This window comes from Branchiostoma belcheri, unplaced genomic scaffold, assembly GCF_001625305.1.
Source record: "Branchiostoma belcheri isolate BF01 breed outbred unplaced genomic scaffold, Haploidv18h27 scaffold23, whole genome shotgun sequence".
NCBI lineage: Eukaryota > Metazoa > Chordata > Leptocardii > Amphioxiformes > Branchiostomatidae > Branchiostoma > Branchiostoma belcheri.
Window position 1 is genome coordinate 797,572 of NW_017803824.1, and position 17,158 is coordinate 814,729.

Below are 17,158 nucleotides of genomic sequence, written 5' to 3' on the forward strand. Positions count from 1 at the left end.
ACGAAAAATACGATATGAAAGGCAATAAAACGCAGAAAAGTTCTTAGTAACAATCATGGGCACTATTTCTGTATATTCTTGATATGAATTGTTAGTTTTTCGTTCATACAAGCAGCCCGGCCGGGCCCCGGTGTGGAAATGTGACCTAAGCTTTAGGGCCCGTCCGGGTTGTTTGCGTGAACGAAAAATAAGCAATTTGTATGAAGAGTATACACAAGTAGTGCTCATTGTTTTGATTTTCTAAAGCTTTTTCCGTGTTTTGCTGTCTTATATCATAATTTTCGTTCCATACAACTGCCCGGCCGGGCTCCAGGTTGGGAAATGTGACCGCGCCTTTACATACATTCGTCGCTTTCAGACGACCTCTCTTCAGACGAGTGTCTCTTCTAAACAGCACAAAAATGTGAAAGCACCGCAGGTTTGACTGACCGCTACTTCCGTGTAACCCAGGAACTGACTGATTTATGATGATATATTTACTTATGATTACTGTACTTCTATGTTTAACTTAATGGCCTTGAGTGATACAAGGTATTATTGCAAATATTCAAACTCATTGAGCCGAAGTGTTTAATCTGTCGATTCAGACGTGATTGTAATTTGTATTAATAACCCTACTATTAATGATTTATAATTTATGTTATAAACAAGCATCGGAATTCAGCCCTGTCACGACAGCGAGTTATGCTGTTGTTGATACAAATAAACTAACCAATAAAGAGTGAAGACCACAGTCACACAAGGAAAAACGGCAGATACATTCGTGTAAAACACTCTACAGAAATATTCCATTTATTAAAATAGATGTTGAAAAATGACGATGGTTCAAAGTGTACAAATGCGTGAACGTGAAACACAGTCTCTTCTAGTTGCCACAGTTGGAAAGCGTAGATACCAACACAACGTATTCTACGGCCACTTTGTAAGAGTGGTAATGCAATGGGTATCGATATCTTTTCTTTTTATTTATTTTCTTGACGTTGATGATTTACTTCGTGAGTATGACAAAAACACCAGAATGAACGTGACGTCTGAACTATGTGATATGGGATCTAATTATAAAGGTCTTCAGTCTGTAGATATTGCAGCTCCACCATCCTATGCACGCCCCATGGCAATCCAACCACCATTCCGTCCGGCGCTTCATCGCTAGTGTTGTACAGAATTGTACGAAATGCCCTCCTTTGGCCCCACTACACTTGTGTTTGTGAGTTAGTCTTATACAGCTCGAAGCTCTCCAATGTATCCATAGTATCCATCGTATTTACCATCGGCATCTAAGAAATATAGACAAGTATTTCTTCAGCAACCACGTACTGCATGTGAATGGGACGAAATTCCTGTGAAATCTTAAAGGTGTGCAATTCCTCTATGTTACACACGACAATGTCGTCATGTAGAATACACACAGGACATGTTAGCATTGTGGCGTAAGTGAAGAATATATCAAACTACTCTGATGTGAATTACGTTCCACGTCACGTCACTGTGTAGGTGGCTCACAGAAACAGAACACCATCGCCCATCTAAATCAGAGCATAGTTCAAACGACCTAGTTGAAACACAGAAGAAACGAGCCACACGGGAAAAATACAAAGCAGCTTAAAGAAAACTAGTAGGCTTTCCATGGCACAATATTGATTTTGATTTCGTTCAAAGGAAGCTGCTACAAAGTTTCGCTATTCTAAAGACTAAGCTATGAAAAATAAACGATAAAGGCAAAATGCTGTATTTGTAATACAATGAATTTTGGTCACTTCGAGCCTTTTCGTTAATGATACACACCAATCACCAAAAATCTGGTTGGAATGATTGACATTAGAATGCTAATGTCCACCGATTTACATATTACATGTATACAAATGTAATTTTCATGTCCAATGCCTCATACCGTATTGCATCGCATCTCTGCTTGAGTTTCTGTGTCATATGAGGTCTACAAAACATCTCAGGACCTTGAATGTCATTTTCAGAGAACGCATTCCAGCTTGTTCTCGCCAACTTTGGTTCAATACATACATCAACGTCCTCCCACACTATAAAGACCCAGGGGACGTCATATACCAAAGTTTTTTCTATCTGCAGTTATGTATAGGTCATTTCATAGAGACTTACTCCGCTCGGTCTGGTGATGGGTACGGATGACATGGACTTCGGGAACGGGTCGGTCGGCGAGGGCACTCTTCCGTTTTCTCCCTTGATGGACATCCGTGCTTTTACCTTCATGGCGGCAGAGAAAGACGTCTGTGCGCGTGCAGAAAACAGAAACAACAACAACATACAGTGCACACGCAGATGTAGAATATATGTATATATGGTCAAGTAACACAAATGTGATGAACATGTGAACAAACCCTCTGAATTATCTGCATCCTCACTCAACGCTTATCATGAACAAACCTTTTGTATATGTCCTTGAAGGTTAGACATCCAGGTAATATATCATACGCCAAAAACAGTTACTCAAGCAACTGGATGTGGTTTTGGAAACGGCCAGACGTTTCAGGTAGCATCCACTACCTTTCGTCGGTGACACTGGAATATTGTCAGAAACGTCTACCTGAAACGTCTGACCGTTTCCAAAATCATATTCAGTTACTCAAGAAACTGCATATGATTTTGAAAACTGTCAGACGTTTCAGGTAGCATCCACTACCTTTCGCCAGTGACACTGGAGAGTTGTCAGGAAAGCAGGTTTCTGTATAACCTTCTGTATACTAGATATTCTGCTCACCGTTGCCTAATTGATTTTTTTTTCAAAACTAGCTTTCGGTAATGAGACGTTACTCGCAATTTCTGCAATACAATAGATATTAAGGAACTGGGTCAGACGTAATGAGCCTGAATGGCCATTTTTACAAGGAAAAATCCATGTAAGGCTGAAATGTTATTCAGGGGTGACAGGTTGAATAAATAGGTCGTGGCTAATTGTAGTCATTTATGGTCCACGTGAGAGTAGTTTACTGACTTGTTTTCAGGAAATTCTGCATAGGGAAGTAAGTTTGTTATGCAGGTCATCAAAATGTTTGTTACAAAAATGCAGACGTGTCGTTATTTTAATGAAAGAAGTAAAGGAGCTACAAACGGCCATGCGAATGACGAATCAATCTTCGACACAATCGAAACCATCTCAGTATCGCACACGCAACATGAGACTGTAGACCATTAAAGCAGCATTTGTTTACTAGAATTCCATTCAAGAAGACAACATTGGGACAGATTTAAGTAAATACAACACGACACACATACACAAAAAGAGACAGGACATGTAAGGCTACGCTCTACATGGCATGTAATGCAGCGTACATTTCGTGCCAATAGTTTGCCATCGTTGAGAAACAAACTTTCATTGAAACACAGTATAATAATAATATACTCGACAATACACGAGCAAATAATGGATTGTTACTGCATCACTGTCCTCACTCGCATAATTGGGCGAGATCAAATAGATTTTAATCGATAAATTGTACTTTGAATATTGGATAAAGTGAGCCTAATATACAACTTTTACAACGAGCGGCCCTCAACAGCATTTTACACGTAGATATGTTCAAACAAAAGTGATCTCAAGATTCGCTTTTGATTCCGGTATGTCATTTCTTTAGCAGATGTAGCGTGCACAGGCATGTTGTAATAAAAGGCGCAACCTTTGTTTTCTTGGCTTCTACTTTGGACTTGTAGCAGAACTCCAACAGGGCCGCCATCATGGCCAGGCCCAGACCTCCCACCAGAATGTAGAAAACACCGGCCACGTTGCTGAGACTGAGAGCACTTGTCTCCCCCTGTAAGATAGTGAAGAGCCTTGGTTAAACCCTTTGCTTGTGGAACATGAGTACACATCAGATAAAATCTCAGCAACTACACAAGTAAAAAGACTAGATTACAGGGAGGCCAGACATAAAACTACATTAGGAACATGTAAACATTCCAACCACAAACGTCTGTTCAGCACCAAGGACAGGTGTGTTTGCCTTTGTGTGTGGAAGGTGTTCAGCACCAAGGACAGGTGTGTTTACCTTTGTGTGTGAATGGTGTTCAGCACCAAGGACAGGTGTGTTTGCCTGTGTGTGTGTGTGTGTGTGTGTGTGTGTGTGTGTGTGTGTGTGTGTGTGTGTGTGTGTGTGTGTGTGTTTACCGGTTATGCGAGACAAACAAACAAGCTGGCACTAACTTTGCTGCTGCTCTCAGCGGGCCCGCACTCTCCTTTATCATACCACCATTTAGTCTCCAGCGCCTGTAAGATGCCGTCTTCCCTCAGCTTCAATACAGCAAGGGTGATGTCTTGCCTGTATGGAGATTAATAACATTGGGATGACGCTCTTGTATACAATTGTTCAGCTGCACTCTGAAACCGTTACAGTTGGACAGATGAACCAATACAATTTTACCCCATAAAAAAAAGTTACTCAAGCAACTGGATATGATTTTGGAAACGGTCAGACGTTTCAGGTAGCATCCACTACCATTCACCAGTGACACTAAGAGGCTGCAGGAGAAAATGTAATACAATTGTGTTTCGGGGAATTTATGGTGCTTTTAAAGGCAGTATCGGTTGAGAGCGTTTTACTGCAGGCAACCTACCGTCTGTGACATGCCTCTCGTAATGTCGTGGGCACACGGCGTGAATATATAGACCGCTGCTGACAAGAAAACAAGCTTTATCTACTCTAATAAAAGACGACCTCGCCTCGTATCGACCCGACATTAACACCTCTTGACAGGCGCTGGTTACAGATAGCTACTGAGGTATAGACTATGGGTGAGAAAGACAGTTTGTGAGCTAAATTAAGACATTCTGGTCTAAAAATAAGTAGAATTAAGACATTCTAGACTAAAAATAGGTAAATATACACCGGGCAGCAGCTCATAGTTGATGAGCTGTTAGATTTACCCGGATACACCTTTTCTGCGTGGCTGGTTGGGAAGCTGGACGATCACATGTCGGAGACTGTGGATGGACGGATGGATTGATGGACGGACAGACAGACGGATGGACGGATGGATGGATGGATGGATGGACGGATGGACGGACAGACGGACGGATGGACGGATGGATGGATGGACGGACGGACAGTAGGATGTAAAGGTGTATGAATGGTGGTCAGACAGACGGACAGATGAACGGACAGATGGACCGACCGACGGACGAACGGACGGATGGATGGACGTACGGATGTATGGACGGACGGATGAATGAATGGATGAATGTAAAAGTGGATAAATGAATAGTCAGACATACGAATGTATGGACGGATAAATGATTAGTCAGACGGACATGTATGGATGGATGAATGGATGAATGGACGGACGGACGGATGGATGGACGGATTGACGGACGGATGGATGGACGGACGGACGGATGGACAGACGGATGTAAAGGTGTATGAATGGTGGCGAGACAGACAGACGGACGAATGGACGAACGGACAGACGGACGAATAGGTGGACGGACGGATTGATGGATGGACGAACGTACGAATGGATGGATGAATGGACGGATGAATGTATGGATGGATGTAAAAGTGGATAAATGAATAGTCAGACAAATAGACGGATGGATAGATGGACGGTATTACTTCAATTCTACATCATATATGTATTTAATTGTTTTCAGAGCCACTACCGCACTGACTAAAATAAGCTGACAGGGAAGCAAACGACAGAGAATTTTTACCTTCTTGATGAGTTCTTCGGCATGCCGATGCCGTAGCCTTTAGAATCCAGGTTTGATCCGGCTTTCATGGTGTCACAGGGTTTGCGCTGTTCGACGTACTCATTCTGCGCCGACTCCAGCATGAAAGCGTACTTTCCCTTGGAGCTGCGCACCTTGGCGATGCCTTCGCTATTGGAGTCCACCATTGGACTGGGGTTTGCGTTACTCATGTAGGTCCACATTTTCATGTACACTGGGATTGTCGCGGCCTAGAAAAGTAACATTTGCAAAGCAAATGCATAATGTTTACCTTCGGATATGGTCTGCCCTGTTAATTCTTACTCAAACACATTCACATACATGTATATCAATGGTGACAGGAGCCTAAATGCCTTCTCTGAAATTGCAACATGATGTAACCCAACACCAGTTACTATGGTGACAGACGTCAACAAAAGAGGCCATTGGCCAGGTCAGAGGTTAGTGTTTGTTACATTTCATGCTATAGATTAAATTAAATTTCATTCTAGAAGGTAATAACCCTTACTGTGTACAAATAGGTAAATATATCAAAGACTATTTAGACCTTAGAACAAGTAGCAACAAGTTGATTCGTCTATTGTCTTGATCTTACCCAACAGCCTCTGCTTGGAGAGTAGAATACTTGAGTAAAAAGACTCTTTTTACATAACCAGCAGCGAAAGCATCTATATCAGTGACACGTGTGCTGTAGTGCAATGTGAACCAGTGAGAATTGCCCTGAGGAAGGTGACAGACGGTCACTGAAACGTCGCCTGTGAATAAAACAATTGGCTGTGCAAAAAGAGTCTCTTTACTCAGTTACTTTACTCGACCTGATGAAACTATTCAAGGAGAAGAATGCTTACTTTAAAGAAGGACTCGGTTGACCCGGATCTGACGGTTCCGTACGCGATTTCAGTCTGTTTGGCGAGGTCATCAGCAGACTCGATGGGGGTGACCATACGTTCCACCGTCAGGAACGCGGCCAGGTTGGCGGTGTAAGAGGAGATTATGATCAGGGTGAAAAACCACCAGGCGCCGCCCACGATTCTTCCGGAGACTGATCTAAAAAAATGATAGCAGACAAAAATACAGTCGACAGTTTTAGTAAGAAAATCAGCCTCGCAGTACGAGGTACATGTACAACAAGCACAATTGCACTGATTTGTACAATTACAAGAATTAAGTGTACTGAAGCGATGAATGGTCACTATAAACACATGAACTACAGTACCAACCTTGGCGAGATATCGCAGCCTTGCTGCATGAAGGCGCCCAGTGAGAACCACAGGCTGTTCCATATGCCGAAATCGTTGGTCTGCTCCTCTTCCATGGATCCACCCCCAGCGGAGTCTGCTGTATGCCATTCATATGGACTGAATCGACTCACGAGAAATAGAACTACGCTAACGCCTATGTAGGCAAACAAAATACACATCCAGATTTCGTACGCCAGCGGATCTAGAAAGGAAAAGACCCCAGGCTTGGATTTTTGTGGCTTCTTGATCATGATGCTGATGCCAACACTCATGTAGGGTTTCGAAAATTCGATGACTTGTTCTCGCAACAAAGTGATTGTGAGTGGGGCCACAGCGAGATCGGCTTTCTGTAATAAAATACAGAAAGACGCTTAATTTACTTCAAGTAAATCATACAAAACATGCAAGAAAGCTGACATATGAATATAGACTAGAAGGTAACCGTTGCAAAGTAAATGCATTCACATGGTCTAGCCTAACAAACTACAGTAACTGTTCTGTTTATTCTTACTTAAACACATTCATATGTGGTGACCGTCCTCTCGAACTCCTGAAACATAATGTAACCCAACACCACGTACAGGCTGTCTGATACAGCACCAGTTACCATGGCGACAGACGTCTGGTTCAGGTCATTGACTTTTTGTGTTTGCAGAAGAAGAAGATACAGAACAAAAACAAAATGTTTTCTTTCTGCGAAGGTAAACAAAATTAAGAGTACAAGAGAGAGAGGGAAAAAGAGAGGGAGAGAGAGGGAGAGAGAGAGAGAGAGAGGAGAGAGAGAGAAGGGGAGAGAGAGGGAGAGAGAGAAGGGGAGAAAGAGAGGGATACAGGGGATTGTCTTTACATCATGAAAGCCGTATATAAGCTTCTTCTGGTCTTGTGAATCTGGTGTTCTTACCCCGGATATCAGCTCACCAACCATGCCATTCCACGTGCCGTTCTCGTCCGGCGCTCCGTACTTCTTGTCCGCCACCTGGTGTATTGTGAAGTTGAAGCCGACAATGCCTGCCACCTTGTTCAACATGTCCACGCAGTATCCCTCGTACTGGCAGTTGTTGTCCTTTTCGGGATCACACTTCTCTTTTTCTAAATCTTCTAAGCTTTTTTTCATCAGAAACGGCGGCTCCTGTGCAACATCAATTTCAATTGGAAGGGTTTACATATGAATTTATTGCACAACAATTGTACAGGGTACAAAGTATGGCATCTACTAGTACATATTAACTACACTTAACATAATGTGATAATGTTTATATACATATATTTCTTCGTTATGGGCCACATAAAAATCAATCAGCTGATAGAAAAATGAGATATCTCTACAGAGCAGAAAATGTTTTCTTTCTTTCAAGGTAAACAAAATCAAATCAAATCAACTTTATTGCTCAACAACAGTAGCTGGTACAATGTATGGCAAAGAAACAACAGGGGTACATACACAAACAAATAAATGATTAAGATTACTAGTGAGAGAGAGGGAGTTGTTTTTTTTTTGCTGACTTACCAATATCGACGTGACTCTGACCAGGCCTTCGCTCCGGTTGACCTTGACTGAAGGGCGGCCGATGTCGCTCAAGGTTATCTTTCTCCACTCGGCCACCTTTTGTAACAAAATCATCCAAATTCGATCAACCGGTACATCTCACACGTCAGTCAATATTTCTCACAACACGATTTTATTGTCATTTGATGTCGATTGGTGAATGCGCTTCGTGGCCTTTACGGCACAAGACGTTGATCTAAAATACACGCTCTTACCCTTAACAAAATTTCATAGTTTCCCTCAGTAATTTTATAAGGCAACACTGATTTTACCGTGATGCTAAAAATGCACTGAATTTTATGAAAACAATTATGAGGGTCTCAAATGCACCCTTAAAGGCCGTATCACAGCTGGCCAAAGGTCAATTGTCTCTGGTTTATTATTATCAGACAGACACTATATATATTAACTGGATCGCAATGACATACCTTAGTAAGATAACCCCCTGGTCTCCGCAGTTCCATGACTTGGATGGAGTAGTTGATACGCCGCCCAAAGCCGTCAAACTGTATGTTACCCGTCAAGCCACTTTGTATGTTTACCTACAATTATCAAATCACAATAGCATCTTAGAAAAAATTAACTTCACAATTCTAAGAACCGTATTGAGTAAAGAGACTCTTTTTACACAACCAACTTTGAAGTCTTTTATTCTGCCGAAGTTTCAGTGACCGTCTGTCACACCTTTCTCCGGGCAATTCTGACTGGTTCACATTGCATTGCACTGCAGCACAGGTGTCGTTGCTACAGATGCATTCCCAAATGTACAATATTTACATAAAACCTACACATATGCGTGAAACGTCGGCTGAATAAAAGACTTGGTTGTGTAAAAAGAGTCCCTTTACTCAGTGTCTTACCAATTAACATAATGAAACTATTCATGGAAGAACCATATTGTATTGGCTGAATTTTGTGTCTAATGTATCACATTATGAATGAATGGTAGTACTATTCCGGGTACAGGTTACCTGTGATAGATATTTCCTGATCTGTGCACCATAGTTTGATGGTCTGAAGTTGTCGCATGTAGGTGAGTTTTTCAGACTTAAGTCCTCGCCCGAGTACTGCATCTTCCAAAAGGCGTTGGAAATAACTCGGACTGCATCGAAGACGAGAGATGCCTTGTACTGTAAGAGGACATGGATTTTGTTAAAACCACACTCAAGCTAAGAATGCAAAACATCGTATATTACTATATGTTTAATAATTCTAGATCAAAGCATTGGCTCCAAATAGACCACACTAATTGCTAGTTTTTTCCTGGTCAATTATACGTTTAGTAGAGTAGAAGTGGGTATTTTCTTTCTCATAATACAATGGATTTTTTCCCCAGTTCCTACCTATCTAATATATTTGTCAAGTTTAACTAACATTCTATCAACGTAAAATGACACATTTGAGAATATTCCAGAATAGGATGATATAACTGGAAACCATATATCATGACATGCACTGATTTAAACATTAAGCACCTACAGACAAAGGAAAGATCACGCTATTAGCTCTTCAGTGGCATGACGATATATTTCACAGTTACAATCACGGGAATATTCCCACCATTAGTCGCTTATTACAGTGTACCTGACCCTTATGTAGTGCTCTAGGTAAGAAAAATGCATCAGTGAAAACAGTGATGGATCAGATGCATTTGCCCTATCAACAGCGCCAACCTCCAGTAACTGCTTTTGCCGTCCCATGAGAACTCTATAAGCGACAGAGAAACATGGCGAGGGCCTGCGACCCTTGTTTTATGTTTCACAAAAACGTTGAGGAAACTTTGTGAAAGTGTTGCGCTCACAGTGCATAGCAATCAGGTTGAAAATCAATCAGAATCATTTCTAAAGGATTTCTGTAAGTCCCCGGTTTTACATGTAAGCTGTGCAACAACGAGTGCACTAATGAACTTTGTAGTCTGGCGGCATTAGGTTTTATGTGACAGCACGTCGTGTGGGAAATACAACTGAAGTCAAAATTCATAGAGGGGAGCAAAGGGACAACCAGGAACTTAGCACATAGGCAGGCAAACTTCCCGTGATGGCTTTCGTACGCGTGATGGTGATGATGTGTTCTTCCGAAGTTCTTTTTGTAATTTGATGATCAAAAACCATGACGAGAAGACCAGCAAACACCTTAGTTTATAAGGCATACCACCAGGACTTCCAAAACCCTAGACCCCGGAGAAGACCACCCAAGAGGTGGAAAGACCAGATTCAGAGTGACAAAGGGCTTACCCTAAGGGAAGCAGAGACTATTGCCCTTGATAGAGCTGGCTGGAACAACCTGACGGAGGGGAGCAAGCGGCCAGTACCCGGCCTGTGCATATATAGGCAGGTGGGCAGGATCAAAAACGCCATTGGTATTCTAGAGATTGTCAGATCCCGACACAGTTCAATCACAGCATCCGACGTTTCCTTCATTAAAACGGATTCTTATTTAATGTTTTTGAAGCCGTAGGGATCACATAGGTTCACTGCGCGCTTTCGGCCTCGTGAGATTGCCTCTTTGCTGGGATTAAGTTAAGTTGGTTGAAAATTAAGGTTCTAGTTTTAGAATTTGATCAAAGAGTAAGACATTATAGCGAGCTAAATATAACCATTGTAAAGTTGCAAATAAGTGTACTAAGCCATGTCCATCAAATCCAAATTGCGATCAAAGTCGATTCCTAATTCGTGTACGCCCTTTGTAATAAACCGGTGCAATAGCTCAATTGGTAGAGTGCTCGCTTTGTAACCGGGAGGTCGTGAGTTCAAACCCCGGCCGGGGCAGACCAAAGACTTTAAAAATGGTACACACTTCTTTCTCTGCTTAGCACTCAGCACATGAGAAAGAGTGTGGGAAGGTCAAACACACAGCACTACCAGCGGATTAGCCCCCTGCTGTAGTGCCTTGCACAACTGTGTGTCTCCCAAGTGATACAGAAATGAAGATGGGCACCACCCTACGCTCTGCATAAGAGCAGGGAAGACCTTCTTCCTTCTTCTTTTGTATAATATATATTTCATGGTTTTATGCTTATTATTCACCATGCAAATACGGTGCAGTCCTAAAGTTGTGAGTAGTTCCACCGGGCTCTAAGTGTGCTGTAAGGTTCGTGGTTAATTAGATGTGACCGCCAAATGTTGTCTTATTAATTGGACGGCGCTGTTGAAGTGCCTTCAATTACAGGATGTCACGAGATTCCACTCATCTGCAGCCAGAGCGGATCTCATGCCGCGCTGATGTGACACTGTTGTGTCACCCGGGACTTCACGGGAGGGATATTAGCTGCAGATTCACGCTGCTGATGTACAGGTATGAGATGTGCTGCAGGGAATAACATTCACTCACTCACTCACTCGCTCGTTATGAAAGAAACTTCAGACAGACGGCACTTCCAGGCAGATTACACTGGCCCAACCGTGCCGATATATATGGCATTTATACCTTTTTGGACTATGTTCAGTAGCTGTTGCCGTATATTGTACATTGTGCAATGTACAGGTATGAGATGTGCTGCAGGGAATAACATTCACTCACTCACTCGCTCGTTGTGAAAGAAACTTCAGACAGACGGCACTTCCAGGCAGATTACAATGGCCCAACCGTGCCGATATATAGAATTCATACCTTTTTGGACTATGTTCAGTAGCTGTTGCCGTATATTGTACATTGTACAATGTACAGGTATGAGATATGCTGCAGGGAATAACATCCACTCACTCATTATCTCGTTGTGAAAGAAACTTCAGACAGACGGCACTTCCAGGCAGATTACACTGGCCCAACCGTGCCGGTATATAGAATTCATACCTTTCTGGACTATGTTCAGTAGCTGTTGTCATATATTGTACATTGTACAATGTACAGGTATGAGATATGCTGCAGGGAATAACATTCACTCACTCACTCACTCACTCACTCACTCACTCACTCACTCACTCACTCACTCACTCACTCACTCACTCACTCTCTTGTGAAAGTAACTTCAGTCAGACGGTACTGGGTCATGATGGCAGATCAAACGAGCTGACATATGAAATTCATTTTTGTACTATGTTCTATAGTTGTTGCTATACATTGTACCTTGTCAACTGTCGTGCAATAAAGTTCTTCTTATAAGATCAATAGGATTAAATGCAAATAATTTAAAGGTCAACCACGTGAATCGTATTATTATTCAATCGTAGATAGCGGAATCTGTGTAATGATGTTTGTGAAGCATTTTTGCTCTCATGCGGCAGTTTCCCTCACGTTAACTTGAGGCTACATCACACGCTCTAAAGGTTATTACATAAACTTCAGAGAAAACGACAAGATAATTCACATAGCTGTCATTTGCAATCGATGGTGATGGCCATAATGAGGATGGAAAAGTAGGTCATATGGATTTTGTTACATCACCGATGAAAATCTTTCTGGAAAGCATGAGATTGTACCCCAGTACCCAAGTATAACAGTATATGAGCTGTAGGACAGGTGCATAACTGGCACACTGAGGGAAGCAGGTACTCACTAAAAGAGAAGACATTCTCATCTGTAAATACTCATGAACAGCACACGTACACTAGATCGTTATGGCCAGGGTGCCTCACAAGCAGACAAAGCTCTAAAAGTAATTACAGGTTATATCGCCTACTTGAGGATCGATGCAGTATGGTGGAAGCACACACCAACAGACGCTTCTGGCTCAAGTGACATCACCGAACTTTTTTATGTATGGTTTGGACAGATTTTAGACAAGCCCAAAGCTTAGTCGGTAAACCTACGTGCTTTACAAGGATGGCTAGATGTAGCCATGCCATGATGGATTATATAAATGAATTGATGCCCAGAGCGAACATTAATTTTTATGTTTGAAGACAGAAATGGTGACCCCACAAAGATTAAAGATGTTGAGATTATGTTACTGGATACATATTTGATGTTGTGAGCAGGTCTATCCAAAGACCGTATAGAATCTACGTACCTCCTTACTAAGTGCACTTAAAACTAGACCACTCCCCACTGGTCAGTAGAAAACAGATACCAACACGACTTGGGATAAAGTGGATCGTGAGGCATTTGTCTTTCTGACAGGAAAATCCATACGAAGATGGTGGGTATTGATATCTACCCATTTATTTCGGACAGATGACATCCATGGATTGACAGACTGGCCTCAGGTCAAGGTAGTATTAAATCAAGTAAGGCTTCAAATGTTGGGAAGCAAATGTCATTTCGGATGCTGATCCTATGGATGTTCATACTGATACACAGACTTTAGGCAGAAATTACGATTTTGCGATATTAATATCTAGTCCAGGAGCCTATAGCTATTGGTTGTATGTCTGAGGGGAAATCGTACAGTTTTGGGTCAACTGTTGGGTTTGAAACGGCTAAATGTGATGCCGCAAATGGTAAACACAATAGAAACTGAATCACAGCCTCCTTATACGTGCATGTGGCCAGGTGCTAGGATCCGCAGCACTCGCGTACATAATCTGCCATTCCAATAAATACTTCTATGATTTAAAGAATAAGGTTGCAGGTAGTTTGCTGACTGTTTATTTTCGTTCAAATCTCTTCATTAAAAATGTAAAAATTAAGGGGTTTACTTTATGGCATGTGCCTCTAAAACGTCGTGGAATGTTTGCAACCCCCGTAGTCATCTTCACTGCCGTGTTTCATTTGATATCGCCACCGGCGATACACGGGAAGATTCTTTTATCTTCATCATTATTGATGTCTTATGCTTCAGAGAGGATAGTTTTCATGCTCTCGGGAAATACTAGTGTTTTATGGCTATAACCGACTTCGTAAAAATATTTCATGTTTCCTTGTCCATGAAATTTTATGATATATGTAATATATTCAAGTTGGCTGGTGGTAGACCAACATGAATATATTTTTGATAGTTCCTCTCTGTAGCATCTCTGTGTAACACTGTGTATCACTCCGCGATGTGAACTATGCGCTACTATTACAATAAACATCTTGGAGACGGCTCTAAAGCAGCTTCTGTGCTGTTAACTATATTAAATAGGCATCAAAGCACAATATATCACAACATAATTACAGAAAAATGAAACACGTGGGGGCGTGTGGCGTTGCGTCATAGTGCTCGACTCGGAACCAAAAGGTCACGGGTTCGAGTCCTGACATGCCACCGATCTTGTGCCCTTGGGAAAGGCACTTTGCACGATTTTCCTCACTTCGCTCATTTGAAAATGAGTATTGTATTGTCCCCTGTGTTGGTGGCGGCATTAATATAAGTTGAAAAAACTTGAGTGTGCCATTGGAATATAAAAAAATAAAAATAAAAGAATGAACTTACTCCCATCATCTCCTTGCCGGCCCCCGGGTACGTGTTGGGGTCCAGACCCTGCCAGCTCGCCAGGACGTCCCGCACCGTGCCGTTGGACGGGTCCACGAGCTGGAAACTGGTGATGTTCGCTTGTCCGTAGGACAGGATGTCACGGTTCATGATTGAGAAGTCCTATATAAAATAAAATAAAATTAAATCAAATCAACTTTATTGGTCAACAGCTGTAACTGGTACGATGCATGGCTAGGAACAAACAACACGAGTAGATACATGAACTAATACTAAAATATAATTCTAACGGAGCTAGTCCATAATGATACTAACGCTAATCTATTGTGTTTTCTTAAGGAGAGCTATATATTGCGTGAAAGATGTATTCGTCATATTGTACAGAACAATTCTTGTGAACAGTATTAACTATGTAGTGCTACATTCATGATAAATATCTTTGAGTTTCTGTTCCCGAAAGACAGGGAAGTTTTATCAATAGGGTTCAACGTTTACCAAGGCCACACATATATGCATTTATGAAATCGTAACTGATAGACAGGAACTACGGATATTGCTGTATTGTGAATCAATAACGTCAAAAGAACTCAGCCAACTTCAGCCATATTTGATACAGATCGGACATACCGGATTCATGATGACGTAATGCCATGGTGACGTCAACATCTGCTGAAATGTGATCTGAAAATAAACACAGATATAGAATTGTTAGAATTGTAGTAAACGCAAATATGTTTGTAACGCATATAATCGATTAGGTGTAACGATATACCGGTGCAATAACTCTCCCTTTGTAACCGGGAGGTCGTGAGTTCAAACCCCGGCCGGGTCATACCAAAGACTTTAAAAATGGTACACACTTCTTTCTCTGCTTAGCACTCAGCACATATGAGAAAGAGTGTGGGAAGGTCAAACACACACCACTACCAGCGGACCAGCCCCCTGCTGTAGTGCATTGCAAAACTGTGTGTCGCCCAAGGGCTACGGAAATGGATATGGGCACCACCCTACGCTCTGCATAAGGGCAAGGGAGACCTTTCTTTTCTTTCTTTGTAACGGAGAGATATTCTTCTGAGTTTTACAGTTGTTGAGGTGAATGTGCTGACCAGGAATGTGACGCTGGTTTGAATTTTGACAGGTCCCAGTTTCCTGAACCATCGAATGACAATATAAATGAGATTACGTAAAACGCCTCAACGATGACTCACTTTTGACTAATCTTATCACTGATAGATAACACGAAACAGACGCTTTCGTACTATAATCTTCAGTTTCCCCACGGAGTAAAAACCCTACAAAATATTCGTGAAGCGTAGGATAAAAAGCATTTGGGGAGATCTATTTACGATAAGGGAGTGCACCATATGCGATGAGTGGTCATACATTAAGGTTGGCATTTTCAGAAACAGAAAGATGTGTGATCAGATATTTTGGCGGCGTTTAGTCAGTAATAAAATGTAGTGTCCGCTGTGCATCGCTCCATTTGTTCAGCTGGGGAAAGGTGTTATTGTAAAGAATTCTTCCAAAACGCAAATGTTAAGGACATTACAAAAATGTCAGATGACAATACTTGTGGCATTTTTAGAATGCCAAACGCTGTAACATACCAAGCGAGGAAATGTCATCATCATCATCATCATTACGGAAGTCAAGCAACGTACGTCATTGGTTGTCTGCCGTGATTTCTTTTCATGTTCTTTTCTTTACTTTACTTTCTTACTCAACAGTAAATACTAGATATTTACCGTTGAAGGGGTTTCATCAGTCACGTAAAATCAACAGTTAGTAGAATATTCTTCAATCAGTAACTATTTTAAAAGGTAGAAACACGTACCTCCAAATTTTCTATGTCGACTGTACATCTTGATCACGTGTTCTCGCGAGACTAGGTCACTCCGTGATCAAGATGTACAGTCGAAAAATTTGGAGGTACGTGTTTCTACCTTTCAAAAACAGTCACTGATTAAAGAATATTCTATCAACTAGATGTTTACCATTTTTAAAACAGCCTCTGTAGATGGTCTGTCGAGATCTATGATGATGTTCCTCTCTCCCGTTGAGTTGTTCATGTCCGTGAGCGTGGCCACCGTGTTGTTCGGTCCTCCCAACTTCCTGACTTTCACCTTTACCTTCTCTGCTCTGGCGTAGTTCAGCATCTGTTGGAGAGACGCCAGGCCTGATGGGGAGGGAGGGAAGGTAAATGTTCCTGATCTTGTCACTCACCGTACTACAAACGGCTAATTTACCCCATATGTGCACGCCCTTATGCTGCCGTATGCCCGTATTAAAGCCTTCTTCGTTTTGTCACAGATGTGCAAGATATGGTACTGAAAATCTAGCATTATATAATATCTAATATAGCATATTATAGCAACGTAATA

General features: G+C 41.8%; 1 protein-coding gene across 1 annotated transcript; it reads right to left on the reverse strand.

Annotated features, from left to right (window-relative positions):
* Window positions 1-825: 825 nt before the first annotated feature.
* On the reverse strand, window positions 826-16,949 carry LOC109470730 (glutamate receptor 4-like). The gene is made up of 14 exons (XM_019769794.1): window positions 16,772-16,949; window positions 15,405-15,458; window positions 14,778-14,939; window positions 9,454-9,612; window positions 8,911-9,024; window positions 8,444-8,539; window positions 7,838-8,065; window positions 6,916-7,283; window positions 6,544-6,742; window positions 5,678-5,925; window positions 4,175-4,289; window positions 3,651-3,785; window positions 2,116-2,220; window positions 826-1,277 (listed from the first exon to the last, which is right to left on the reverse strand). Exons 1-14 carry the CDS (start codon window positions 16,931-16,933, stop codon window positions 1,194-1,196), a joined length of 2,229 nt encoding a protein of 742 aa, XP_019625353.1. The 5' UTR covers window positions 16,934-16,949; the 3' UTR covers window positions 826-1,193.
* Between the last annotated feature and the right edge of the window lie 209 nt (window positions 16,950-17,158).

Bases quoted from the DNA above. Each gene is read 5' to 3' on its own strand.
- LOC109470730 (XM_019769794.1), bottom strand. From the start codon at position 16,933: ATGCTGAACTACGCCAGAGCAGAGAAGGTAAAGGTGAAAGTCAGGAAG. The intron at 4,290-5,677 runs GTAAAAATTCTC...ATCTCCATACAG, and splicing joins CCGAAGAACTCATCAAGAAG to GCAAGACATCACCCTTGCTG. The intron at 3,786-4,174 runs GTTAGTGCCAGC...ACTATCTTACAG, and splicing joins CCGCTGAGAGCAGCAGCAAA to GGGGAGACAAGTGCTCTCAG.